Here is a 24272-nt window from a genome sequence, read left to right as displayed (position 1 = left end):
TGAACTTCTCCTGTCAAATCTCTAACTTCCTGAAGGGATATTTGCCCTGAACAAAGGAAAGGGCTGTACCAGAATCCAATTTCAGGGACGTTGGTAGTACGGTGGAGATGTGAGACGGTGTGAAATCCTTAGGTAGTGACCTTCGAATCTCACCATTTCCATACAAAGAGGTCCTTAGGTCCACTTCTCCCTTGATTTGCCAGCCAGCCAATTTCTGCACAAACCCGAATAGATATGTTCTGCTTTCTGTTCCTATCTGACACAACTATTCCCGACCAGGGTTGGGGGACGGGGTACAATCCTACCCAGTTCCATAAGGATACGGAAGATCATCAGGGCTTATAGACAGGACGTATTAGTGAAGTTCCTGGTACTTGGCTCCATGCTTGAAGATGATGTGCTAAGCTCCCGTGTGGCTCAAGGTTTAACAAATAAGAAAATATTTTCCAACGATAATGAGATCACACAAGTGAAACCATTCCTGAACTGTGGCAGGCAATATGACCATAATAGGTACTATGGTGATAATAGACCTTGTTATGACTCAGCAAAAAGCAAGCCAAGGTTAGGTCGGAAAAAAAAAATCCTATGGGTAGTCTTGTTTTATACTATAAGCACATTATAGTCAGTTTAGCCGCCCTAATCCTGACTGATACAACATCCCTTGCTGTTTGCTCTTCCCAGGGACTCAGGAAGTGTCTGAGTTTGCTAGGGCTGTCGCAACAAAGTGTCACAGACTGGTGGCTTCAAATAGAAAGTTTATTGTCTCACAGTTCTTGACGCTAGGAGCCCCAAATCAAAGCCTTAGCAGGGTTTGTTTCTTCTGTGCAGTACAAATATGTCCCAGGCCTTTCTCCTTGACTTGATAGATGGCCATCTCCACCCCATGTCTCTTCACAGTCTTCCCACGGTGAGTGTCTGTGTCTAAATTCCCTCTCCTTAGAAGGACGCCAGTCATATCGGAGTAGGACTCACCCTAGAGAGCTTGTTTTAACTTGGTTACCTCTATAAAAACCCCATCTCTAAGTAATGTCACATTCTGAGGTGCTGAGGGTTAGGACTTCAACAAAGGAATCTGGAGACAATACAATTCAACCTATAACATGAAGGACAGTTTAATTGGTGAATTTAGGTACAAGACCCTTTTAGTTGAAGACCTAATTCTTTGGTGATCCATTGATCCTAGTGTAAAATGTTCTCCCTAACTTTCTCAATTTCTAGACCTGTCTCGCCCTCACTACTGAATCTAGCCAACCAAAAGGGAAGAAGCAGATGAGCTTGCCCTCCACAACGCTGCAAAGGATGGGTAGTGAATTCAAAGACCTACATGTGGAATTAAGGAATACTCAACTTAGTATTCAGGTTTTGAATATATGGATCTTTCCCCAAGAACTTAAGAACAGGTAAGAATGCATCTACCACTCTCTGCAGAGCGTAGAAAATATGAGAGGTGTGCTCCTGCTTGAGGTCAGTCTGCAGGCTTGGCTGGAGTATAGTGTAAGTAGAAGCCACCAAGGAAGGGCGTTCACCTATGTCAAAGGGAAAATCAAAAAGACTATTTTTATAAGAACATAGAAGTGATAGGACACAGATAAAGACCAGGGGGCACCTGGGTGGCTCAGTGGTTGAGCATCTGCCTTTGGCTCAGGGTGTGATCCCGGGGTCCTGGGATCGAGTCCCACGTCGGGCTCCCTGCATGGAGCCTGCTTCTCCCTCTGCCTGTGTCTCTGCCTCTCTCTCTCTGTTTCTCATGAATAAACAAATAAAATCTTAAAAAAAAAAAAAAAAGACACTAGCAAAGACCAGATTTCACTAAGTTCTGTTGGGGAGCAAACTTATGAAGAAACATAAGGCACTGAAGAGAGGACTTTCTTTTTGTGGCTAGAAAACTATATCTATACATCTGAAAAATAGCCTATTTATTTTTAAACACTAAACTAAGTTTATTTACAGCTTTAATGAAAAAGCATTCCGGCTAAAATGTTAATTGTAGCAGCCGGCCTTTTCCATTGTTCCCTGAGTACACCCCTGACATTTAAAATACAGTTTTCATTTTCATTTGTCATGTACTAACATGTGCTGCTGCGCATCTTAATGCAGGCAATTACTGAAAATGTCTTTGATGCAGTAAGACAGGTTCTACCTAATTCTCCTCTTCTGACTCTGCAGGGTTCAATGACAAACCTGGAAGTCAAAAAAAAAAAAAAAAAAGAAGAAAGAAAGAAAGAAGCCCCAAAACCTTTGTATGAAACCTTCCCCAATTTCGTATTCAAGCAGTGACCAGTTTAATCATTAACTTATAGGCCTCCTCCGCCACCAACAATTGCTAAACGGTAGCAAAAAGCTGTGCAGGAAACTCTCAGCGAGGTACACTCAAGAAGCTCTGAAATAATACTTAGGAGACACTGTAAAATGCCTGTTGTCAGCTTCGTGCCTGGGGAAGTATGAAGGAGCAGACACAGAAATCCTGAGTTACCTTTTGCAGTAGCCCAATTTTAGTCCATGCATTTGTTTATTTACGGATGCCTTTCCACCGGGCAAGAGATGGAAGTGTAGCTGCTGGGCTGAGACTAACAAGAAGAAACGGTGGTGACAGTCACTGAGCCCCAGCAGAACTGAATTATTGGTACGACTGTAACGAGAAGAAAAGAATCTAGCATTTCCTGAACACTCACTCAGTGACTAGGTCAGAGCTTCACCAACTTTAATGTGCTTATGAATCACCCAAGACATCCTCTTAATAAGCATATACAGATTCAGCAGGTCCGGAGCAGGGCCTGACATTCTGCGTGTTTAATAAGTTCTCAGTGACTGCTAACTGCTGATCCCCCCACCCCGCAAAGAGTCTAGAGCCTGAGCAAGAGCCCGGATCCTTCATCTTTAATACTTACTATAAATCTAAGAGGTAGATGTTATGATTGCTTTTTAAAATAGACATTGGATTCGACATGGATGGAAGTGGAGGGTATTATGCAGAGTGAAATAAGTCAATCGGAGAAGGACAAACATTATATGGTCTCATTCATTTGGGGAATATAAATAATAGTGAAAGGGATCATAGGGGAAAGGAGGGAAAATGAATGGGAAATTCAGAGAGGGAGACAGAACATGAGAGACTCCTCACTCTGGGAAACAAACTAGGGGTGGTAGAAAGGGAGGTGGGCGGGGGTTGGGGGTGACTGGGTGACGGGCACTGAGGGGGGCACTCGATGGGATGAGTACTGGGTGTTATTCTATATGTTGGCAAATTGAACACCAATAAAAAATAAATTAAAAAATAGACATTGGAGGAGAGGTTAAAAAAATCCATAAACGAGGAAAACTGAAGTTTGACAAATAGTCTAAGTTCTACTATCCCCAGGGTGCCGATAACACCTGATAGGGGTACCAGATGCTTTATTTTATTTTTAAAAATTTGAGTCTCAAATATGCCTTGTCATCTGTGATATTTTTTTTTTGTCATCTGTGATGTTTGTCTAAAATTCAGAACCGTAGGCCCCACTACAATCTATTAAATTACAATTTCTAGGGGCGCCTGGGTGGCTCAGTTGGTTAAGCATCTGCCTCCTGCATGAGTCATGATCCCTTGCTCAGCGGGGGAGCCTGCTGCTCCCTCTCTCTGCTCCACTCCCCCACCACAAACCATCCCCTATGCCCCTCCCCCACCTGTGCTTTCTCTCACTTCTGCTCTTTATCTCTCAAATGGGTAAATAAAATGTCTCAAGTGGGTAAATAAAAATCTAATAAAAAATCAGAATTTTTAGAAGACATGCCTAGGAAAAGGTATTTTATTTTTATTTACTTTTTTTTGAAAAGATATTTTAAATTGGCATGTAGATTATTCTTGTGCTCAGGAAAGTTTAGGGAACCGTGATCATCCAGGTGACATTGTAGTTTTGAAAACTCAGGTTGGGAGTACTGGTGTTCTTTGTTTCTTACATTCCTTGGAGAGAACGTGATCTGATCAGGCAAAGAGGATCTCAGAACCCCTTTACTGCATGTCGACTTCACTGAGAAGGGCTGCTGATGCACAGGGAATGAAACATGTTGGTTTTTGTGATGTAGGGGATAGGTTTAAACCTGTATCTTATAACAGGGTGCGAAGGTACAGTATCTAATTATGTCGCTTTAATTGTAAGGTGAAAGCCGCAACAGGCACAACGTTTTCCTTCCCTCTTACATCAAGTAAATGATCTTTGTCTACCAATCCAATTATAGAGCATCTGTATTCTAGAATAAAAGCTCAACTGAATAATATTTCCCATGTCCAAAGTCCATAATTAAATTTTTTAGTTGGGACTTTCACAGAGATCAGAGTAAGCTTGGTTATTTATCTTTGCTTTGAAAGGGTGACTTTGTGCCAAGGAGATTACCCATAAATTTTTCACTATAGTTCTGAGTGGTAAATAAAAGGACTAAAGAAGTAGACGTTTTAAAGTAAACATTGAGTTATTTCTTTTAGATCACTGACCTCTTTTCTAGCTTTTAAAAAACACATTTATTATACTGCCATCCTATACATTATTAAAAGGCACTCTAGGATCTTGATATAGTTAATTTAATGTATTTATGAAATACATAATTTATTAGCTTAATACATTCCATTACTAATAGAACCTTATAACAACTAGAAGACCTAGACCTTGGATTTCCTCATGTATTTCTACATATTGAAGAAAATATAAATATATAAGACCATTTTCAACTATCACATTTCCTCTTAAAATTAGCAGAACATTGCCAATATGTCATAGTGAAATCTCACTATGACACAACTACACTAAGGGTAGAATTTGTTGCAGACAAATATAAATAGTGAGACATTTAGAGACAGCCCAATCGGAGGTCAAAGCCTAGATTGGGGCAGTGACTTAACATTTCTGAACCTCCATTTTCCTTCCTCTGTAAAATAGACATGTTTTCTTCCTGAGTTATGTATTAGACTAGAGAGAGACAAGTGCGTAAGCACATTCTAGGTGATTACTGAATAGTAATTAGAAAATGATATATATTATTGCTGAACTGCCAAAAGGACTTCTTTTTAATGATTATCACTTACAAGATGATCTCAAAGAGTAAACTCCCCTAGCACTCCACTAGCAAAATTCCTGGGTATTTACTTCCTCCACTGGACCACAATGAAGCCAAATAATATCTACACTTTACTTATTCAAATTCAACTATATGCACGTGACAGTTAAGAACAAAATGGAAAGAGGAAAAAAATTTCCCCAATGTTACATTGTCTAGGCAATTTAGCTCAATAACCCACTCAATGAGCCAAAATCTGGCATAAACACAAGATGGGAAATGTGGATCTTTCTCTCAGTTGGTCTTACGTCCAGTGGGCCTCTCCAAGTAGGGACATTTTGCAGTGCAAAGTATAAATCTGGTATCTTGAAATGTGTACTTCTGTACAAAATATTCCTAAAGCAAGTACAGCAGTAACTGTCGTTTATCTACTGCTCAACTAAAGAAACGATGCTCTGTTTCAGAGCTGGAGGGAAAACCAGCTCTATTGGAACTATTGAGAAATAGTATGTCTCTCTCTGAAGTAACAACTTCCTGAGGAATTTTCCAACACAATTACAAAAAAAAAATTATTTTGAAATAATTTTAGACTTACAAAAGTTGCAACAAAGCTGCAAAAATAATTCAGAAAAGTTGTTGTCTCCCCTTTAGTCAGTCTCTCTGATGTTAACAGTGTACATAAACCATGATAAAATTATCAGAAGCAGGAGACAAACACTGGTACAAAACTACTAACTGCATAGCTTATTCAAATTTACTGGGGTTTTTTTTCCCCCCCAACGTCCTCTTTTCTGTCCCAGGATCTGATCCAGGATCCTAGCTCTCATTTATTTGCTACATTTTCTTAGTCTCCTCCACTCTGTGACATTTCCTCATGTTCCTTAGTCTTTCCTTATTTTGATCTGTGCCTCCATGTAGGAAAAAAAAAAAAAAACTGAAGTAAAGTTGACATTTTTATGAATGTCTCAAGTAAGAATTCTTAGGTAATGCTGTACAAATCCAAAAGGAGGATATTTTCTACAGTGGATTTTTTTATTAATTTGTCATTATACAAGTGAATGTAGCAGATGCCACTATCTGAATGAATATAACTGCCTGAGTGACAACAAAAGTAACAAAGTGCTTTTGCTCTTGGGTAGTTACTACCTTATGGTAAGAACCATTCCGGACATTGGGAGAAGAATCTGCTGGCAGTACTCCATGTCCATCACCTTAGATGGATTGCACATTCAGCAATTCTGACTTCAGGTTCTCATTACCACTGATTTCTTAATAATCTTGCTGGCTTTTATTCAAAAGAAAAATAAGCTAAAACTTATAGACAAGTAAGAATCATCTCATGTGGAAACTCTTTTTATGGAGTGATGATTTTAACAGTAGTAATTATCTGTCAGGTACCAGTATGTTCAAAAATATCCTTCAATTATAAAAATTAAATGGGCATTAACTACACAGATAGCATCTTTCAAGGAATCTGACATTATGGTAATAGAAGTGGAAAACAATAGTTAAGACCTAGGAGGCTTAAAAATTTTGTAAACATAATTCAGAAGATGGTAGTTATCAATTTATACACATGCTAACTAATAAACAAAGTGTTCATTGCACTTTCGAGTATCAGCAGCAACATGTAAGATTCCCCCCCAGCTTTATTGAGGTATAATTGTAAATAAAAATTATACATATTTACGGTATGCAACACGATGATTTAATATATGTACACATTGTGAAATGATGACCACAATCAAGTTAATTAACACAACCATCACCTCAGAGTTAGTTCCCTGTGTGTGTGCATGTGTGTGTGTGCGCTGAATCTAGAGGACTGTCTTTATCGTTTTTGTGTTCTTTTATATTTAAATATTTGAAATTCTAGTTTGTGATTATTTTTTAAAATAAGCCTTTTATTTTGGAATAAATCTATGCTTAGGGAAAAGTTGCAAAGATAATAAAGAGGTCTTGCTCCTTACCAGTTTCCTCAGGTGTTCACATCTTCTATTACTACGGTACTTTGGCCAAAATTAAGAAATCAACATTGATGTATTTCCACAAACTTGAGGTTTTATCTGAAAGATTTGTCTATACAGGACTTTTAAAAATCTAACATCATGAAAAGTTAGCCAGCTGATGTCGAAATAATGCCTTTCATTTACTGCACATATATTTTTGGCAAGTATCAGTAAGGTAAAAGATATACTGGGTCCCTGCTGTAATGCAATTTATATTCTAGTAGGAGGCAGAGATTAAAATCAAGTAAAGAGGGGATCCCTGGGTGGCTCAGCGGTTTAGCACCTGCCTTCAGCCAGGGGTGTGATCCTGGAGACCAGGGATCGAGTCCCACGTCGGGCTCCCTGGGTGGAGCCTGCTTCTCCCTCTACCTGTGTCTCTGCCTCTCTCTCTCTGGGTCTCTTGTGAATAAATAAATAAATTCTTTAAAAAAATAAAATAAAATCAAGTAAAGAGCAAATAAAAAGTTACATATTTGGGTGTTATAAATGATACGTAATACGTCATAAGAGAATGTGATTCTGGGGGAGGCTATCTGAGAGAATGTGGTTTGGAAAAGTCAGTTGGAGGTGCTGACGTTTGAATTGAGAACTGGAGAAAGAGAATAAGCCAGTTAATGTGAAAAAAACTTTTGAGTGGTCTGGAGGCTGGAGGTTGTCCGGTGGCTAATTTCATGCATCAATTTGACTAGGCCACAGGATGCTCACATATTGGTTAAACACTATTCTGGGTTTGTCTATGAAAATGTTTCTGGATGAGATTAACATTGACATTGGTAGAATGAATGAAGTAGAGTGCCTTCCCCAGTGTGGATAGCCTTATCCAGTCTGTTGAAGGCCTGAATACTGCCAAAAAACGAACTAAGGAATTTTTTTTTTTTTTCCGAACTAAGGAACAATTTGCTTTATCTACCCGCCAAATAGTTAAGACACTGGTCTTCTGCTTTCAGAGTTGGACTCAAACTAGAATTTGGACCACTGGCTTGCCTCGTACTTGGGCCTGTGGGCTCAGACTGGAACTATATCTCCAGCTCTCCTAGGTCTACAGATTGCTGACTACAGACTAATATATACCCCCAGAATAGAAAGGAGGCTGGTGTGGCCCAAGTGCAAGGAAAAATGATAAACAGCTATGAGAAGAAGTAAGGAAGAAAGGTCAAGTGTGCCCCAGTGGTGCCATGAAGACCATGGCAAGCAAGGGGTTTGATTTCTACTCTAAAGGTTGTGGGAAGCCTTTGAAAGGTTCATAGCCAGCAAATGAAATTATAGATCATTAAAAGATCATTCTAGGGCCCATATATGGTAAAAGGAAGATGTTAGGAGGCTACTGCCATAGGCTAAACCAGAAACGACTGTATGTGGCCTGGACATGGAGTGCGTTGGTGCAAATTCAGAGGATTTCAGAGCATGTCTAGAAGCAGAACTGACAGGCCTCATGTATCACGGTGTGCTTTCACATGGTGTTTTATTAATTTAAAAAGATAAAGATAACATTCTTACTAGATCTTGAGGTTAGATTTGTCCTGGGGAAGGGTGGGTTCACACTCCTGAAGAAGGGCAAAGACAAATGTACAAGGATGTTTACTGCAACAGAAAATTAGAGATGAGTGTCTATCAATTTGGAATTGTGAAATAATGCAGCCACTAAAAAGAATACAGCATATTTGTGTGCATGGAAAATAAATGATGTTCAACAGATACTAATTGAAAAAACATAGTGCAGAAAGTCTGTATGGTGTGAGCCCACTCATATAAACTAGAAATGATTATCACTATGTCTATCCTATCCTAAGCATTATAATAGAAAGTCTGATGCAATATATATCTATCATCTATCTATCTATCTAATTTTAAGATTTTATTTATTTGTTCATGAGAAACACAGAGAAAGAAAGAGAGAGGCAGAGACACAGACAGAGGGAGAAGCAGGCTCCCCGTGGGGAGCCCGATGTGGGACTTGATTCCAGGACCCGGGTCATGACCTGAGCCACTAAGCCCCCCAGGCGTCCCTACATCTCTATATTGTTAATAGTGGTTAACTGTTAACAGTGGCTAAATCAAGGTGCAGAGGGGGGTATGGAAGATTTTCACTTTACACCTTATACTTTTTAATAGAAAATCTTAAACAATGAGAAGAAAAATAACTTTAAAAAAATCAGCCACAAGCAGTACATTTAGGATTAATAGGTACTTTAATGAAGTCTTTGAATCAACTTTAAGACGTAAGTCCTAAACATATAAATATTATTTTCGTTTTTGAGTTTATATTAAACTCAAACCAGGAACATGGAGGTTACTGATTAAACTGAAATTATTAACATCTCCAAGATGATGGTGAGACCATATTTATTCATTTCCTTCAAATTAATATCAAAAGCAAATAAATGTATAATGTTTTTCTATGTCATTTGTTCTGATAATACATCTCACAGTGGTTTTTGTGGTTTGGTAAATAAATAGATGCAGAAATATATTTGTTAAATTAAAAAATATCTTTCTAAGTTGTGCTTTATGAAAAGACTATTAAAGGATGGTTATTTCTGAGCACCCAAATTATGGATTCTTATGGATTATTTCTATTTTCTCCTTACCCCCTTTCTATATTTTCCCAATTCTCCATAATAATCATGAATTACCTTTGCAATCAGAAAAAGGGTTTCTTTAAAAAAAAAAAACTGTTACATTAAGGGTGCCTATAAATATAACATAGTAAACATATTTCAAGCTGCTTGCACTTTCTATATGACATCCAGTAGTTCTTTTTCCCACAGTGGCTGAAGTTTGCAGACTTTATTTACAAACTGGGACCAAATCACTTGCATAGTGATCACCTTGATCCCCATCTCTCTCCAAAATGACAAAGCAAGGTCCACTGAGCACAACCTGAGAGTGTTTTAAATGGCATTACTAAAACAACTACGCAGGCTTTTCATTAGAATTCTACAGAACCACAAAGAAAGGTCAAAGCAAAGAGAAGCTGACTGTTAGAAAAACTGTAGCCTCTTACACATTCTCATAGCCACAATCACATGGTATGAAGCAAATATTTTTAGGTTACATGGAGAAAATCTGAAGCTGCAGCTTTGGTGTGCAATGCAAAGAGAGACAGAGAGAGAAGAGGGTTTCTTAATGATTAAAGTTTTTGTGCAAAGGGTTTGAGATCCTTGGATAAAAGTTGTTAAGTAAATACTGCATGACATGCACATTGTATGACAGCAAGTCATAATTATAGTTTGCTTTCAACCAACTGAAGCCTTTCTGTGTTTTCTGGTTTCAACTTCTAAGACTTATAAATTATTTCTGACTCATCAGCTTTTCACCTTAGGGGCAACTCACAAGCTCCATAAAAATGTGGATATTTTTCTTAAATCTCTTTTCTAGCAAATGCATTCATTTTTTTAGCCTCAGAATGTAAATTCCCACAATGAGGGGCAATTAAATAATACTTCTCTCCCTCTCTTATCTTCTCCTTTCTCTAAAAATGTCTATTTTTAATTAAAAGCACATATCCAAAGATTGGTTCTTCACTATAACTGGGGACCTGAAGCTGAGGAGACAGTTGGGAGCAGGATGGTAACAATGATACTACTAGGTCAAAGTGCCCAACCTTGGCCCAACCGACACTTTGGGCTGGATAATTCTTTACTGTGAAAGGCTGTCCTGCACATTTTAGGATGTTCAACAATATCCCTGGCCTCTACACACTAGATGCCAGTCCCCAGATGTGACCACCAAAAAGTATCACCAAGATATTGCCAAATATCTCCTAGCACCAAAATCAATCCCAGTTGAGAACCACTGCACTAGGCCCAGAACCCTACAAAACCAAACGCTTTGTACCTTTGCCAATTCAAATTGTTCCTTTGACCTCAGAGTCAACCTCCACGTACCTACCTAACTACCAAACGTAAAATGAAGACACTCACAAACACCTTCACACTTTTCAAGTCGAAGCCCTTGAACATTGTCTAGAGTTCTTCCTCTGAGCCCTATGTGGCCAATTTGGCTTGGAGGAGAGAAGCAGGCACTGGTAACTTTTCCACCCTCCACTGATATCAGTGCTCATGCTTGTCACTTGCAATGTGCCTAAGTTCATGGTGTCTTGACTACTGAAGCTTATAAATATCCAGGGTTTTTTTTTCATCTGCTAGTCACACTGAGACCCCAACCCATACTTCATGTGAATATTGTTTCAACCATAATTTTATTTGATTCAATATGCTTATTTCGCCTTGCAATTCTATCATTTGGTCCTTAAGTAGGCAGTTATGATCTAGGCTCAACATATTTATTTCCTGAAATTATCCTAGATTAGAACTAGGTAATGAAAACTGAGGATGGGATTTATAGAATAAAAAAAAAATCACTTCCTAATTCATTGCACAACAAAGAAACACTATCAGCTCGTATAAACTGTATTTTATGCATCTTAATATATGCAAGGGATGTTTATTTTCCCTACTTCAAGTTATCTGGTATTTGAAGCACCAAGGAAAATGGGCAGAGAGAGTGATTCCTATATGGAAGAAACATTATTAACAAATTCTTCTCTATGGGTAGCCCAGGTGGCTCAGCGGTTTAGCGCCGTCTTCAGCCCCAGGGCGTGACCCCAGGGTCCCGGGATAGAGTCCCCTGTCGGGCTCCCTGCATGGAGCCTGCTTCTCCCTCTGCCTGGGTCTCTGCCTCTCTCTCTCTGTGTCTCTCATGAATAAATAAATAAAATCTTAAAAAACAAAAACAAAAACAAATTCTTCTCTATGGAGAACTGTGACAAGTTGATTTACCATTACTAAATTAATAGTCTTGAGTAAGTAAACCCTTAGTCTCTGCTGGCCTGTTTCATTTTTGGTAAAATGTGAATGATGATACCTACCTTCTAGGGCATGTTGAATGAGATCATGTTTTAAGCTTTTAGCCCTGTGCTGGACATAGAGGTGTTTTATTAATGTCATTTCTATACCACTTCCTGCCTTTGTTCCTAGCACCAAGCTAAATAATTTGTGAGATTCAGTGCAAAATAAAAAATTCTTGCTCAAGAATTATTAAGAATCTCAAGATGACAATATAAAACATTAAGCCAAGTGAGGGCCCCTGTGAGCAGGGGCTCTCTGTGCTACTGCACCAGCTGTACTCTCATAAAGCCAGCCCTGCTTACTCCCCTAGGGTTCTCAACCTTCCCTTTGTCTATTCCACTAAATTAAAAGCCCCTCTTCAATCTGACAACTGACAGGGAAATAAATGTCACTAACCAAATAGGGCTTGACTGTGTGTGTTGTTTTTCAATGCGGGCTCACTTTTACTCAAGCTATTGAGTGTCATGAGTCTAGTGCTATTATGAAGGACCTATTTTAATTTGCCATAGCATTTTAGGGGTTTGTTTCATTCTCAACACCGAGGAATTGAAAAAAAAAAGGGGGGGGGGGATCCCCGGGTGGCTCAGCAGTTTAGCACCGACTTGGCCCAGGGCGTGACCCCGTAGTCCCGGGATCGAGTCCCATGTCGGGCTCCCTGCGTGGGGCCTGCTTCTCCCTCTGCCTGTGCCTCTCTCTCTCATGAATAAATAAAACCTTTAAAAAGAAAAAAAGAAAAAAAACACTTCAGTTGTCTATAAGAAATTGGATGCTTGATGAGAGCCCAAGAGGTACTTAGTAGCTTGAGAGGCATTTACTTGAAAAGCTCTTTATCCAAATTATCCAACAGCTTTCGCAAAGAAAGCAGCACAGCTCGAAATATTTTAGATCCTGGACTGGAGACTTTTAAGGGACCAGTGTGGCCCGGATGTCTTAAAGTGAAACACCCACAGAGGAAGAGCTGGTCTGCAAACCAAGCCCCAGTTCTGTGGGTCATTCCTTCTTATGTTAAGGATGCACCAGCCTGTTCTTTAAAGGATTTGTCAAGGGTCTCATATCCTATTTGAAAGAACAGAATCCTGCCTTAAAAAGGAGAAAAAAGAAAGGCAAAACATGTGTGTGAACGTAAGCACAAATATGTCCTCAGCAGACAGAAATGCCCCACCCCGTCTCTTGGAAGTCAGGCGGGCCCTCGGGCATCCTCGGGGCACCCTCGGGCATCCTTGGGGCATCTTCGGGGCATCCTCTGGCATCTTGGGGATATCCTCGGGGCATCTTCGGGCATCCTCGGGCCACCCTCGGAGCATCCTTGGGCATCTTCGGGGCATCCTCGGGATATTCACGGGACATCCTCGGGCATCTTCGGGCACCCTCGGGATATCCTTGGGGCACCCTCGGGCATCCTCGGGATATTCACGGGGCGTCCTCGGGCATCCTCGGACATCTTCGGGCATCTTCAGGCATCCTCGGGATATCCTCGGGGCACCCTCGGAGCGGCAAACGTAATCAGCATCTGCGGAGCGCCTGCGGGGCGCCCCGGCTTTGCAGACACGGGAATGCACAAGCATGTGTAGCTTTCGTGAGTTCATTCAACCTCCCGACACTGAAAACACCTTTTTTTCTGTCTTTGATGCCGCGTTGGCCCGGGAGCGCCGCGCCGTCTAGCCCACGGCCCGGGCCGCCCGGGTCACGCGCGCAGCGAGGCGGAGGCTGGGGCGGAGGCTGGTTCCGAAACCCCCCGCGGCCACCCGACCTGAGCCGCTCAAGGATTCAGGCCTGACCCGCCGCCGGGGCCTTGACCCCGCAAGGGACCCGCAAGGGACTCGCCCCATCCCAGGGCTCGCAGGCGCCTGGCGGCTGGGCCGAGGCCTCCTTCCCCCCCCCCCCCCCCCCCCGGGCTCCGCGGCCTCGCGGCTCCGCCCAGCACCCCACGGGGCCCCAGTTCGCTAAGTTATCCGGGGAGCGGGCTGGCCTCTTTGTCAGACTAAAAACGTTTAAATTTGTGCGATGGGCCTGACTCCAAAGATCTCACCAAAAACAAACAAAAGCAAAAAACCAAAAAAAGCTGTTTCGGCCTGAAAGCCCGCCCTTCCGGCCTGCCCGGCACGTGGGCCCAGCGCGCGCCGAGCCCGCGGCGGCCCGGACTGCGCAGGCGTGGCGGCCGGGGGGGGCGGGGCGCGGTTTCCCTGGAGACCGGGCGGAAGCGGCCGGAGGCGGCCGGAAGCAGCGCGGCGGCGGCGGCCCCGGCGACATGGAGCAGCGGCGGGCGGGGCCCGAGGAGGAAGCGGGCGGCGACGAGGCGGCGGAGGCGGGGGAGGCGGGCTGCAGCCCCGTGGCGGCCGCGCCGGAGGAGCCCGGCGGCCTCGGTCGGCGTCAATGAGGAGGGCGGGGCGGGGGCGAGGGAGGGCGCCGTCCGTGGCTGGGCGTTGGGCGGCCCAGACCCCGACGCCCGCGGCGTGGCCTCCTCGGGCTCGAGTGGGCGTGCGCGCTGCGGTGCCGCGGGGAGGGGCGGGGGAGGGGACGGGACGGGAGGGGAGGGGTAGGGACGGGCGGCGCCGCGGACGGGCGCATGTGCGGGGCCGCCCCCGACCTCGGGGACCCCGCCTCCTCCGACCTCGGGGACCCCCGCCTGCGACCTCGGGTTGGGGGATCCCGCCTCCGACCTCGGGGCTCTGCTGCGTAGCGCCCACCCCGGCCCGGCGCCAGGCTGCTGCTCTCCGCACCCCCTACCCGCTCCCCCTTTACACGTTTAATTCTTTTTTTTAAAAAGCTTTTTTAAAAAATATTTTTATTTACTTATTCGTGGACACATACACACACACAGGCGGAGACGCAGGCAGAGGGAGAAGCAGGCTCCATGCAGGGAGCCCGATGCGGGACTCGATCCCAGGACCCCGGGGTCACGCCCTGGGCTGAAGGCAGATGCTCAACGGCTGGGCCACCCGGGCCGCCCCGTTTTTCTTTTAAGATCATTCATTCATTCATTCATTCATTCATTCATTCATTCATTCATTCATTCATTCATCTGAGAGAGAGAGGCGGAGGGAGAAGCAGGGTCCCTGCGGGGAGCGCGGCGCGGGACTCGATCCCGGGACCCGGGGGCCGCAGAAGCGCGTCGGCCTCCTGCAGCGCGCGGCCGGGGCGGCTGCGGTGCGTGTGGGCTCAGTTGGCGGAGAAGCGAGCGCAGGCCCCAAGCGGCGAACTGAGGCACAGACGCCACGCAGCTCCGCCGGCTTCCCCGTGAAAGTGCGGGTTCCCGTTCGGGGCCACGGTAGCGCGTCGCCCTTTAACCGGTTGAGAGCTGCACAGCCCTGCGCCCTCCCCGCGCCTCCCCACCCCAGGACATGAGCTCCTTTTTAAAATTCAAGAAATAGTTATTATTTTTTTTTCTTTTCCCATTTAACGAGTTCTTATCGGGAGCCTGTTAGATGCCAGGCGCGGTCCTAGACCCTGCGGATTCAGCCCCGAACTAGACGGGCCTGTTCCCCTTGGTACCTAGGGGGAGGCCTGGGGGCCATGGCCTGGCTTCTCTGCCTTTGTGTCTTTATGATTTTTTTTTATTTAAGGCCATGCTACTTTGAATGATTTTTTTAGTTGGTTGAAATCAGCGTTTGAACTTCTCTGCCCCTTAGGCTTTAATCTAGATGGGGTTTTTTTGTTTTGTTTTGTTTTGTTTTGTTTTTTTACCATAAACTTGCAAGCAACGGATTGCCTCTTGGATCTTCCGTTATCGACCAGGATAGGATTTTCGGCCTCCAGGTAGCGAGGAGCCTGAGAGCAGTAAGAGTCCACAAAGAAATAGGAGCTGAACAGGACTGGAGACCCGACTGCACGTGCAGTTTCATCTCTATGATTTTATTTTTCAGATGCATTGACCCATGAATCCAGGAAAAAAAAAAAAGTCATTCTGCATTCTTCTTTCTGTTACCGTTTTTTTTTTTTTTTTTTTTAAAGAACTGACGGTTACTCAGAGACGACCAGCAGCCTGAATATATTTATTTCTCTGTTTTTTTGCATGTGGCGCGTTGGTTCACGGTCAAGTGGTGCCCGAAGGAGGCCCTCCAGCCAGAGTCATAGTTCACGTGGACCTGGATTGCTTTTATGCACAAGTAGAAATGATCTCCAACCCCGAACTGAAGGGCAAACCTTTAGGTAACTCTGGGCGTTAGCAATAATTCCTTTTTGTATAAGAGTGCTAGCTCTTCATTTATGTTGATTATATTCCGAGTTGTTAATCCTATTAAAGATTTTGGAAGCAGTTCTTGAGGTACTTTGTAAACTCTCACGACCAGGTGTGAAACTGATAAGCCCTATTTAATAAATGCTGGATTTTATACAAGTACTATAGCCAACTGAACGTGAACAGAAAGACCATAATAAACTTGCAGTCTTGTTCTCAATGAAATTTATAATCCTCTTGTCTCAAAGTCTTACTACATTCTAGTGGAGTTTTCATCTATCCAGTTTTGAAATTAACTCTTGAATTGCACAACAGTTGGATTTTGAACAGACCCCTAAATACTTAAGGCATATAGGGTGTAAGCTTTTCACAAAAATATAAGTATCATTTTGAATAAAAGGCAAAGAGAAATTTTATGTTGAGAATTTACTTATTAATATGTTGGCTTTTTTTTTTTTTTTTTAAGATTCTATTTATTCATGAGAGACAGAGAGAGAGAGAGAGGGAGAAGCAGGCTCCAGGCAGGGAGCCCAATGCGGGACTCAGTCCCGGGATCCTAGGACCACGCCCTGAGCCGAAGGCAGGCACCAAACCACTGAGCCACCCAGGGATCCCTATGTTGGCTTGTATTTGGAAAAGTCATTTAAATTTCCAAAAATTTATTTTATGCATGTAGTAAGACTTTATCTTTTAATATAAACATAAAGGGCAATTCTGGTTCACCAGCTGCTAACCTCTCGTGCCTAGTTTGGTTTTGATAAATCCCAGTTCAACCCAGCCTGGTTGAACAAAGGGATGATTAGTTTTTAGTATGCCAGTACCGGTCTAAGATATTTAAACTTTCCCAAGGGCGTCAAGGAGTTAGGATTGGAGGATGTAAGTTTTCTCGTAAAGGCATTTGTAATTAGTAGCAGTATAACACAAAGCTGCTATGTAGATAATGCTCAATAAAAAATTATTGTATGATTAAGACACAGGAATGAATGATTATCTGGAAGTGAGAAATGTGATGCTAAAAGTTTCTAGGAGAAAACAAAAGTAGTGTTTCAGTTATGCTCACCGAATGTGTGACTTTTTGGGCTGGTGACATACAGTGGTGAGTCTACCTTAATTTAATTCTGTATTAAGAGATTGCTTTTTTAGTTCAAGTTACCAGTCCTATTTTTTATATAGTTCACTAATGACTCTTAAATTACTTTGACCCAGAGATTCTGTTTTGGGGCACAATCTGATATATCAAAAATCTTTATGTGAAATAACGTTTCTTGCCCTGTTTATAATATTTTAGAAACAAATGTCTGACATTGGTGGAATGGACGTAACCTTTTTCGTTCACCCACCTGTTTGCGTTTTACGTATGTTAGATGAACATTACTATTATAATGGCAAACAAGTGGTCAACTTGTGTAAAGAGAAAATTAATTTCATTAATTTTAAGCCACCACTAGTAAGCTACAATTTTTATGATCTGTAGATCATAATTTAATCATTTTTGATAAGGAGGAGGCCTATTAATGATGCCTCACTGTCTAATATTTTCAGCTAATTACTGTGAAGAACAGTTTGGTAATTACATTTATTGGGGATGGGAGAGATCTTTAATGATTACTGTAGTTTGACACTTGTAACAGAACGTTGCTTTATATTCTTTGGAAAGTTTTTCTAGCAGAAACCAGTAATTAATTGTACTCAGTTATTTTCATCTGCCTTATTTTTTTGGTGAAATATGGCATACACTTTATATAGAGCGAGTTAATTCAATGTAAATCAATCTGGTTTGTATTGTCTGAAAAAAAAATCCTAGAAGGATTTTATTTGTATCTTTTCACTGAAGACTCCAGAGAACATACTGATTTATGATAATTTTTGTTGAATTTTACTTAATAAAACTTTGATGAATGGAGGATTTGCTTTTTAAATGAGTAGAGCTTTTTATTCTTAAAATAGATTGCATTACAACTTATAATAAGGAATTAGTAGATTTTATTTTAAAATATTTCTTTAATCCTGCTCAGTTTTCTCATAAAATATTTACTTTTTATAGGCGTTCAGCAGAAATATTTGGTAGTTACCTGCAACTATGAAGCTAGGAAACTTGGAGTTAAGAAACTAATGAATGTCAGAGATGCAAAAGAAAAATGTCCACAGCTGGTGTTAGTTAATGGAGAAGACTTGACTCGTTACAGAGAGATGTCATATAAGGTTACAGGTACAGATCATGGGCAATGTACTTTCAGCATTAATTTGTATATAGGATGCCCATTCACTACATGAGTCTTTTAATTAGTAAAATGCCATAAATCACTTTTGTTTGCTAATGACTTTTATTTTGGATCTTGCCTGGTTTTAAAAACATTTTATACACATAAGAGGGTGACTTTATATGAGCAATATTGACAAAAAAATGTATAGTTGGGAGAAATTTGGAGACTCTTATGACTGATATTTATATACTGTGAGAAAAAATGTAAAATAAGATTTGGAAACAAGATAATGGAAAGATATACCAAAGAAAGTAAAATACTTTTTTTTATTTTAAACTTAAATACGAAATTTATTTATTATTTATTTTTTAGATTTATTTATTCATGAGAGAGAGAGAGAGGGGCAGAGAGACAGGCAGAGGGAGAAGCAGGCTCCACGCAGGGAGACCGATGTGGGACTCGATCCCAGGTCTACAGGATCACGCCCTGGGCTGAAGGTGGACGCTCAACCACTGAGCCACCCAGCCTGCCCTTTAAATACCAAATTTAAATGAATTATGAGGAAATAACTGTACTTTGATGCACTGATATTTGGGAGAGGCTTCTCTGATATTTGATTAACTTAATTAAAAACTAGATTTGTTAAGAACTATTAGACAAAATAATGAGTATATTCATTTTTTCTTGGATTGTATACATACGTGTATATGTACACTAAATATTATAGTATAGATAAACTCCTCCATATTAAGATTTGGGTTTGAATCTTAAGAGTTTTAGTAAATTATAGGAAAAATGAAAATGCATTTGTACTGGCATATTGCGAATATATAATAATTTTAAAACGTATAAGAATCAGCTATTCATCTTTTTTGCTATTGTTTTTGCATGTTCTTTTATAAATTGGAGCAGTTTTCAGATGAAAGTGTTAAATATCCAAAGCCCTTTCAAATTTACAAAAAAAAGATATTTAAGAAAAATGGATGAAAGATATAAATAGGCAGTTGACAGAAAGAACAAACCCAATGTCCACAATTATGTGGGACAAAAATACTCAAATTCATTAGTAGCTAAGGAAATTTGAATTAGTGAGAGATTGTTTTATGTCCATCATACTTGCAAAAAATAAAGAATGTGAGAAAAAGTAGAAACAAAGCATTATACTTTTATAAAAAAGTACATAGAAACATTTTTTGAAATTAGAGATATATACTGTATGGTGAATTCAAGCTCCATGTTGGTGTAATTACATAATGACAAATATTCTAAGCATGATTTGTGCATTAATAAAAAGTATTTTCTTAATTTTCTCATAGTATTTTCTGAGTTGAAGTAGGAAAATGGCTTAATAGTCCTATACTGAATTTAGCTCTGAGCTATTTATAATATATAATCTTGTTTATTTTATATTTTTCTACTATGTATATTTTTATATGTTTTGGTCTAGATAGTTTTTTCTCTAATTACAAACTGCTCTCTTTGGCCTTGTATGTTTAATAAATGCATCTTGTTCATGAAGTTTGACAGCAAAAAAGAGATTAACTTCAGGAATAGGATAATGATTTATCCCTGTGACCTAGTAATAGAACTCATATAATCAATCAGTGCTCAGTGATCCACCAGCTTTGTGCATGGTCCCGTGTTTAATTTGCTTTTCTGCTTACTTAAAAATTATCCATTATTTTTCTTATATAGTATATGCTTTTGAAACAAATTGCAGAAATTGATGAGGGAAATGCAGTAGAATCCTTTTATGTGATCAAACATTGTCAGTCTCAAATAAATGGTTTTCTCTAGGTAGATTGGAAGGGATTTTTGGTGGTCACTAGGTCACATTATTAATCATTATTGTTTTCCCTGGATATTATCAAGTCGGCATAAATAAAATGGAGATATTTTTACTATTTATATAAAAAATGATCTGTATGTACTTTAATTTATGAATTTATGAATTTATAGAACTTTGAGAACTGCATTTTTATATAAGAAGGGACTAATAGTTTTCTGCCATCCTGCTCGTATCAGTAGATGATTCAGAGAAGTGAAAATTCTTCTCAATGATTTCAGAGTTAACTAGTTTTAATCCGAAAAATAAAAATTAATTGTCATTTTGAATTTATTTCAAATTTTGGTTCAGTTCAGTTTAGCAAGCATTTGACTTAAGGACAAGGTATTGTGTTAGGTGCTGGACATTTGAAGATATGTAATTCATGATCCATATCTACTCTTAAGTAATAAGCTGGGAGATGACTAATCAATATTTTGCATTGTATATTTTGAAACTTAAGTGACTTTTTTTTTATTCAGTAATTATTGGAAGTTTTATTTATTTATTATTTTTTAACTTATTTATTCATGAGAGACACACAGAGGCAGAGACACAGGCAGAGGGAGAAGCAGGCTCCCTGCAAGGAGACCAGTGTGGGACTCGATCCTGGATTCCGGAATCACGCCCTGGGCCAAAGGCAGATGCTCAACCACTGAGCCACTCAGGCGTCCCAGTGGAAAACTTTATTAAAGATATTGTGGAATTGTGAATATACATAAAACCTTTAACATATTTGATATATTTTTAAGCACGAAATAGTTGAATCTATATTTTAGTTAGGACTTTAGATAACATCTGTGTACCAATATTATTTCAATTTAGAGTTGTTGGAAGAATTTAGTCCAGTTGTTGAGAGACTTGGATTTGATGAAAATTTTGTGGATCTAACAGAAATGGTTGAGAAGAGACTACAGCAACTTCAAAGTGATGAACTTTCAGCACTGACTGTGTCAGGTCATGTTTATAATAATCAGTGTAAGTGAATTCTTGTATTTAATAACTAAAAGTACCTAAATTTTTTCACTGAATTCAGTGAGTTCAATGAGTTGAATTATCTTTCTGAAAATTTTATGGCTTTTGTTGTAGGTACAGCATATTTCAGTGATCGATCTCAAATGACTAAAATTAGATATTGCTATTCCATATTAAGTAGGCAGAAAGTGAGATTTTGATGATCTGTAGCTTAGGGCTCCATGCTCTTTTCTTTTCTTTGACACATTTTGTGTTACTATTTCTTTTTTTTGTTGTTTTTTTGTTTTTTTTTAAGATTTTATGTATTTATTCATGAGAGACACACAGAGAGAGAGAGAGAGAAGCAGAGACACAGGCAGAGGGAGAAGCAGGCTCCATGCAGGGAGCCCGACGTGGGACTTGATTCCAGGTCTCCAGGATCACGCCCTGCGCCGAAGGCGGCGCTAAACCGCTGAGCCACTCGGGCTGCCCTGTGTTACCATTTCTTAACAGCCATACCTCCTTAGGTCATCCTTAAGTTATAAGAGTTGCCATGATAATAGACTTTTTAGAAAAATTTTTGATTCTCCTAAAACTGTCTTTAAGCAAAAATTTGAAGTAAACTGAATTTGTTTTTTGTTGCCTCTTCTGCTTGTTCCCTTCTATTCCCCCAGGCATCAAGACACTTATGTTGCTCTCTGAGTTCTTGAGTTACCCCTGTGGAAGCTTGTCCAGGCCTACCTGCCATCTTTTGCAAGCTCATATTCAGTCAGTTTGACAATCTTTGCCAGCTCTTAGCAAGAAAACAGAATGGTCCATCTCCTTCACATATTAAAGTATAAATGACTAATGGTATTTCCAGAGATATTTGCATTTGAAAATAAGTGTCAATAAGCCCCAGTGAATATCTATTAAACTTTAAACACCTTGTAACTCTGCTGGTGACTTCCAAATCATACTACCATGGAAAACATGCTACTCTGCTTTTGTGTAAGACTTGCCCTGACCTTCTTGCTCCTAGGTCTCAGCATATGTGTCCTCTTATCGCTTTTTTGAGAGCTGGTGATCAATCTCCAGTCTAGTTTTCTGCCATTCTGATATTAAAGAAGAAAAGGGGTAGAGCTACAATTCTCTTCTAGCAGAGGACATGAAGCTTTTCACATCTTTTGTGCCATGTCACTTATAAAGACTGAATAGAAGGTTCTAAGTAGGTTTCCGTATAATTTTTAAAGCAAATACAGTATTTGTTAGAACATATTACAAAGCTAGATTTTCTTCTTCTTTTTTTTGTTTTAAAGATTTTATTTATTTATTCATGATAGACACAGAGAGAGAGAGAGAGAGGCAGGCTCCATACCGGGAGCCCGACGCGGGACTCGATCCTGGGACTCCAGGATCACGCCCTGAGCCAAAGGCAGGCGCTAAACTGCTGAGCCACCCAGGGATCCCGAGAGCTAGGTTTTCTATCGTAAAGAGAAGATATCTAATTCTTTATGAATCTTTCCTCACAAGATTCTGTTAAAATTTTTTTTCAAACCTACAGAAAAGTTGACAGTAATACAGTGAGAACACTATGCCCTTCCTTGTAGATACACCCATTGTTATTTTCCTACATTTACTTTATCTTGCTCCTTCTTTATTGATTGGTTGGTTGATTGATGACCTGTTTAAAGGTAACTTGCAGACATCATGACATTTCATCTGTAAATACTCCTGAAGATAAGGAGAGCCTCATATAATCCTGATACCATTTTCACCCTGAAGAAAATGTTTCAGTATAATTTCCATATACCTTTCATAAAAGATAAATTACATACAGATTAAGAATTGTTTTCAGTAGCACATATAGGTAGTGTGTGTAAAATTTAGATTCACACCTTTAAAGCTGTAATATCAGCTCTTATTAATGTAATACTTCTACTTTTATGCTTGCTTATGATTAAACATGAGTAAAAGTTTTACCAATGTCAGTAGGGACTTTTTTTTAATGAGAGATCAGTTTTCACAATCTGTTAATCATTAAGCACTCCCAGCATGCATTCACTATCACAGGCACTAGGAATTCACTTCTGGAAGTTATTTACTTTACAGGATTACTATGAAGAATCAAAGAGATGTGTTAAGTGGGTGACAGTATGGTGGTGTTGGAGAAAAGGGTTGGATATAGTTTAAACCCTGTGCCTCCCCCTTTTTAAAAGATTTATTTATTTATTCATGAGAGACACAGACTGAGAGAGCAAGGCAGAGGGAGAAGCAGGCTCCCACATGGAGCCTAATGTGGACAGGATCCTGACCTGAGCCGCAGGCAGGCATCCACCTGCTGAGCCACCCAGGCATCCCAAGCCCTATGCCCTTTTTAAACTCATTTGCAAAAAAAAAATTTTGTGGTGACTTTTAATGATATTTGCTTTTTTTGTAGATATAAACCTGCATGACATCTTGCACATCAGATTACTTGTTGGATCTCAGATTGCAGCAGAGATGCGGGAAGCCATGTATAATCAACTGGGTCTCACTGGCTGTGCTGGAGTGGCTTCTAATAAATTATTGGCAAAATTAGTTTCTGGTGTTTTTAAACCAAATCAACAAACAGTCTTACTACCTGAAAGTTCTCAAGTTCTCATTCAGAGCTTGAACCATGTAAAGGAAATGCCTGGTAAGACATTTATATTTGAAAAATATACATTAGTTTTCTTAAATTTTTTTTAATTTTAAAAATCATACTTAAATGTTCTTAATTCTTAGAATCTGTATACTTGGCTCTTGGAGAAAACCCAAAACCCTAATGTTCTTTAGGGAATCTGGGTTAAGAAATCTATGAAAGTACTTTTCTAGTTTCACCACTTTTTGTATAGTTTGAATATGATCATGAAACTTATAACCTGGAAACACAGTCCTTTATTTTTAATCCCTGCTTTGTATCCCTAGACCATACACTGCATCTAGAGGGGGCATTGGCCTTTTACTAACTATTCTGGGATTATATGGAAAATATTAGGGCTATAAGAGGCCCTTCAAAGCATTGAGGCCAAGTTCGTGTCTTAAAGATGAGGAAACTAATTTTCTTGAGGGGATTAGTGACCTTAGGTCATGGGGCAAATTTCTGTCTTTGACGGCCAGATACGGTTTTATAGACCATTAATGAAGGATATGTTAAACTTCATTTCTATGGCATTGCTAGGGCGTAAGATGTTAGAATTCTGTGGAAGTGAATTTCTAAGA

The 24272-nt window shown here is 40.2% G+C and overlaps 1 protein-coding gene and 2 long non-coding RNA genes across 13 annotated transcripts in view; 1 reads left to right on the top strand and 2 right to left on the bottom strand.

The window, feature by feature from the left end:
• Nucleotides 1-772: 772 nt before the first annotated feature.
• LOC144310899 (uncharacterized) overlaps nucleotides 773-24272 on the bottom strand; it is a 51760-nt gene continuing 28260 nt past the window's right edge. For all 3 annotated transcript variants that reach the window (XR_013376558.1, XR_013376556.1, XR_013376557.1), the window contains 2 exons: nucleotides 2477-2632; nucleotides 773-1529 (listed from right to left, as the gene is read on the bottom strand). This is a non-coding gene — a long non-coding RNA (uncharacterized LOC144310899). The remainder of the gene's footprint in view (nucleotides 1530-2476; nucleotides 2633-24272) is intronic.
• LOC144310903 (uncharacterized) lies at nucleotides 7079-14150 on the bottom strand. The gene is made up of 3 exons (XR_013376568.1): nucleotides 13053-14150; nucleotides 8538-8621; nucleotides 7079-7439 (listed from the first exon to the last, which is right to left on the bottom strand). It is a non-coding gene; the product is annotated as an uncharacterized LOC144310903 (long non-coding RNA).
• POLI (DNA polymerase iota) overlaps nucleotides 14108-24272 on the top strand; it is a 26853-nt gene continuing 16688 nt past the window's right edge. For 3 of the 9 annotated variants that reach the window (XM_077892584.1, XM_077892585.1, XM_077892586.1), the window contains exons 1-5: nucleotides 14109-14253; nucleotides 15929-16039; nucleotides 18112-18276; nucleotides 20922-21074; nucleotides 23470-23706. In XM_077892584.1, coding sequence (XP_077748710.1) covers nucleotides 14139-14253; nucleotides 15929-16039; nucleotides 18112-18276; nucleotides 20922-21074; nucleotides 23470-23706 — 781 coding nt within the window. In that variant the 5' untranslated portion in view covers nucleotides 14109-14138. Of the gene's footprint in view, nucleotides 14254-15928; nucleotides 16040-18111; nucleotides 18277-20921; nucleotides 21075-23469; nucleotides 23707-24272 lie in introns of those variants that run through there. The other 6 variants (XR_013376510.1, XM_077892582.1, XM_077892544.1 and 3 more) reach the window with 5 other exon arrangements.

The sequence above is a fragment of the Canis aureus genome, chromosome 1 (assembly GCF_053574225.1).
Source record: "Canis aureus isolate CA01 chromosome 1, VMU_Caureus_v.1.0, whole genome shotgun sequence".
Taxonomy (NCBI): domain Eukaryota; kingdom Metazoa; phylum Chordata; class Mammalia; order Carnivora; family Canidae; genus Canis; species Canis aureus.
The sequence above is the reverse complement of the archived record's forward strand: the minus strand, read 5'-3'. Positions and strand labels throughout refer to the sequence as shown.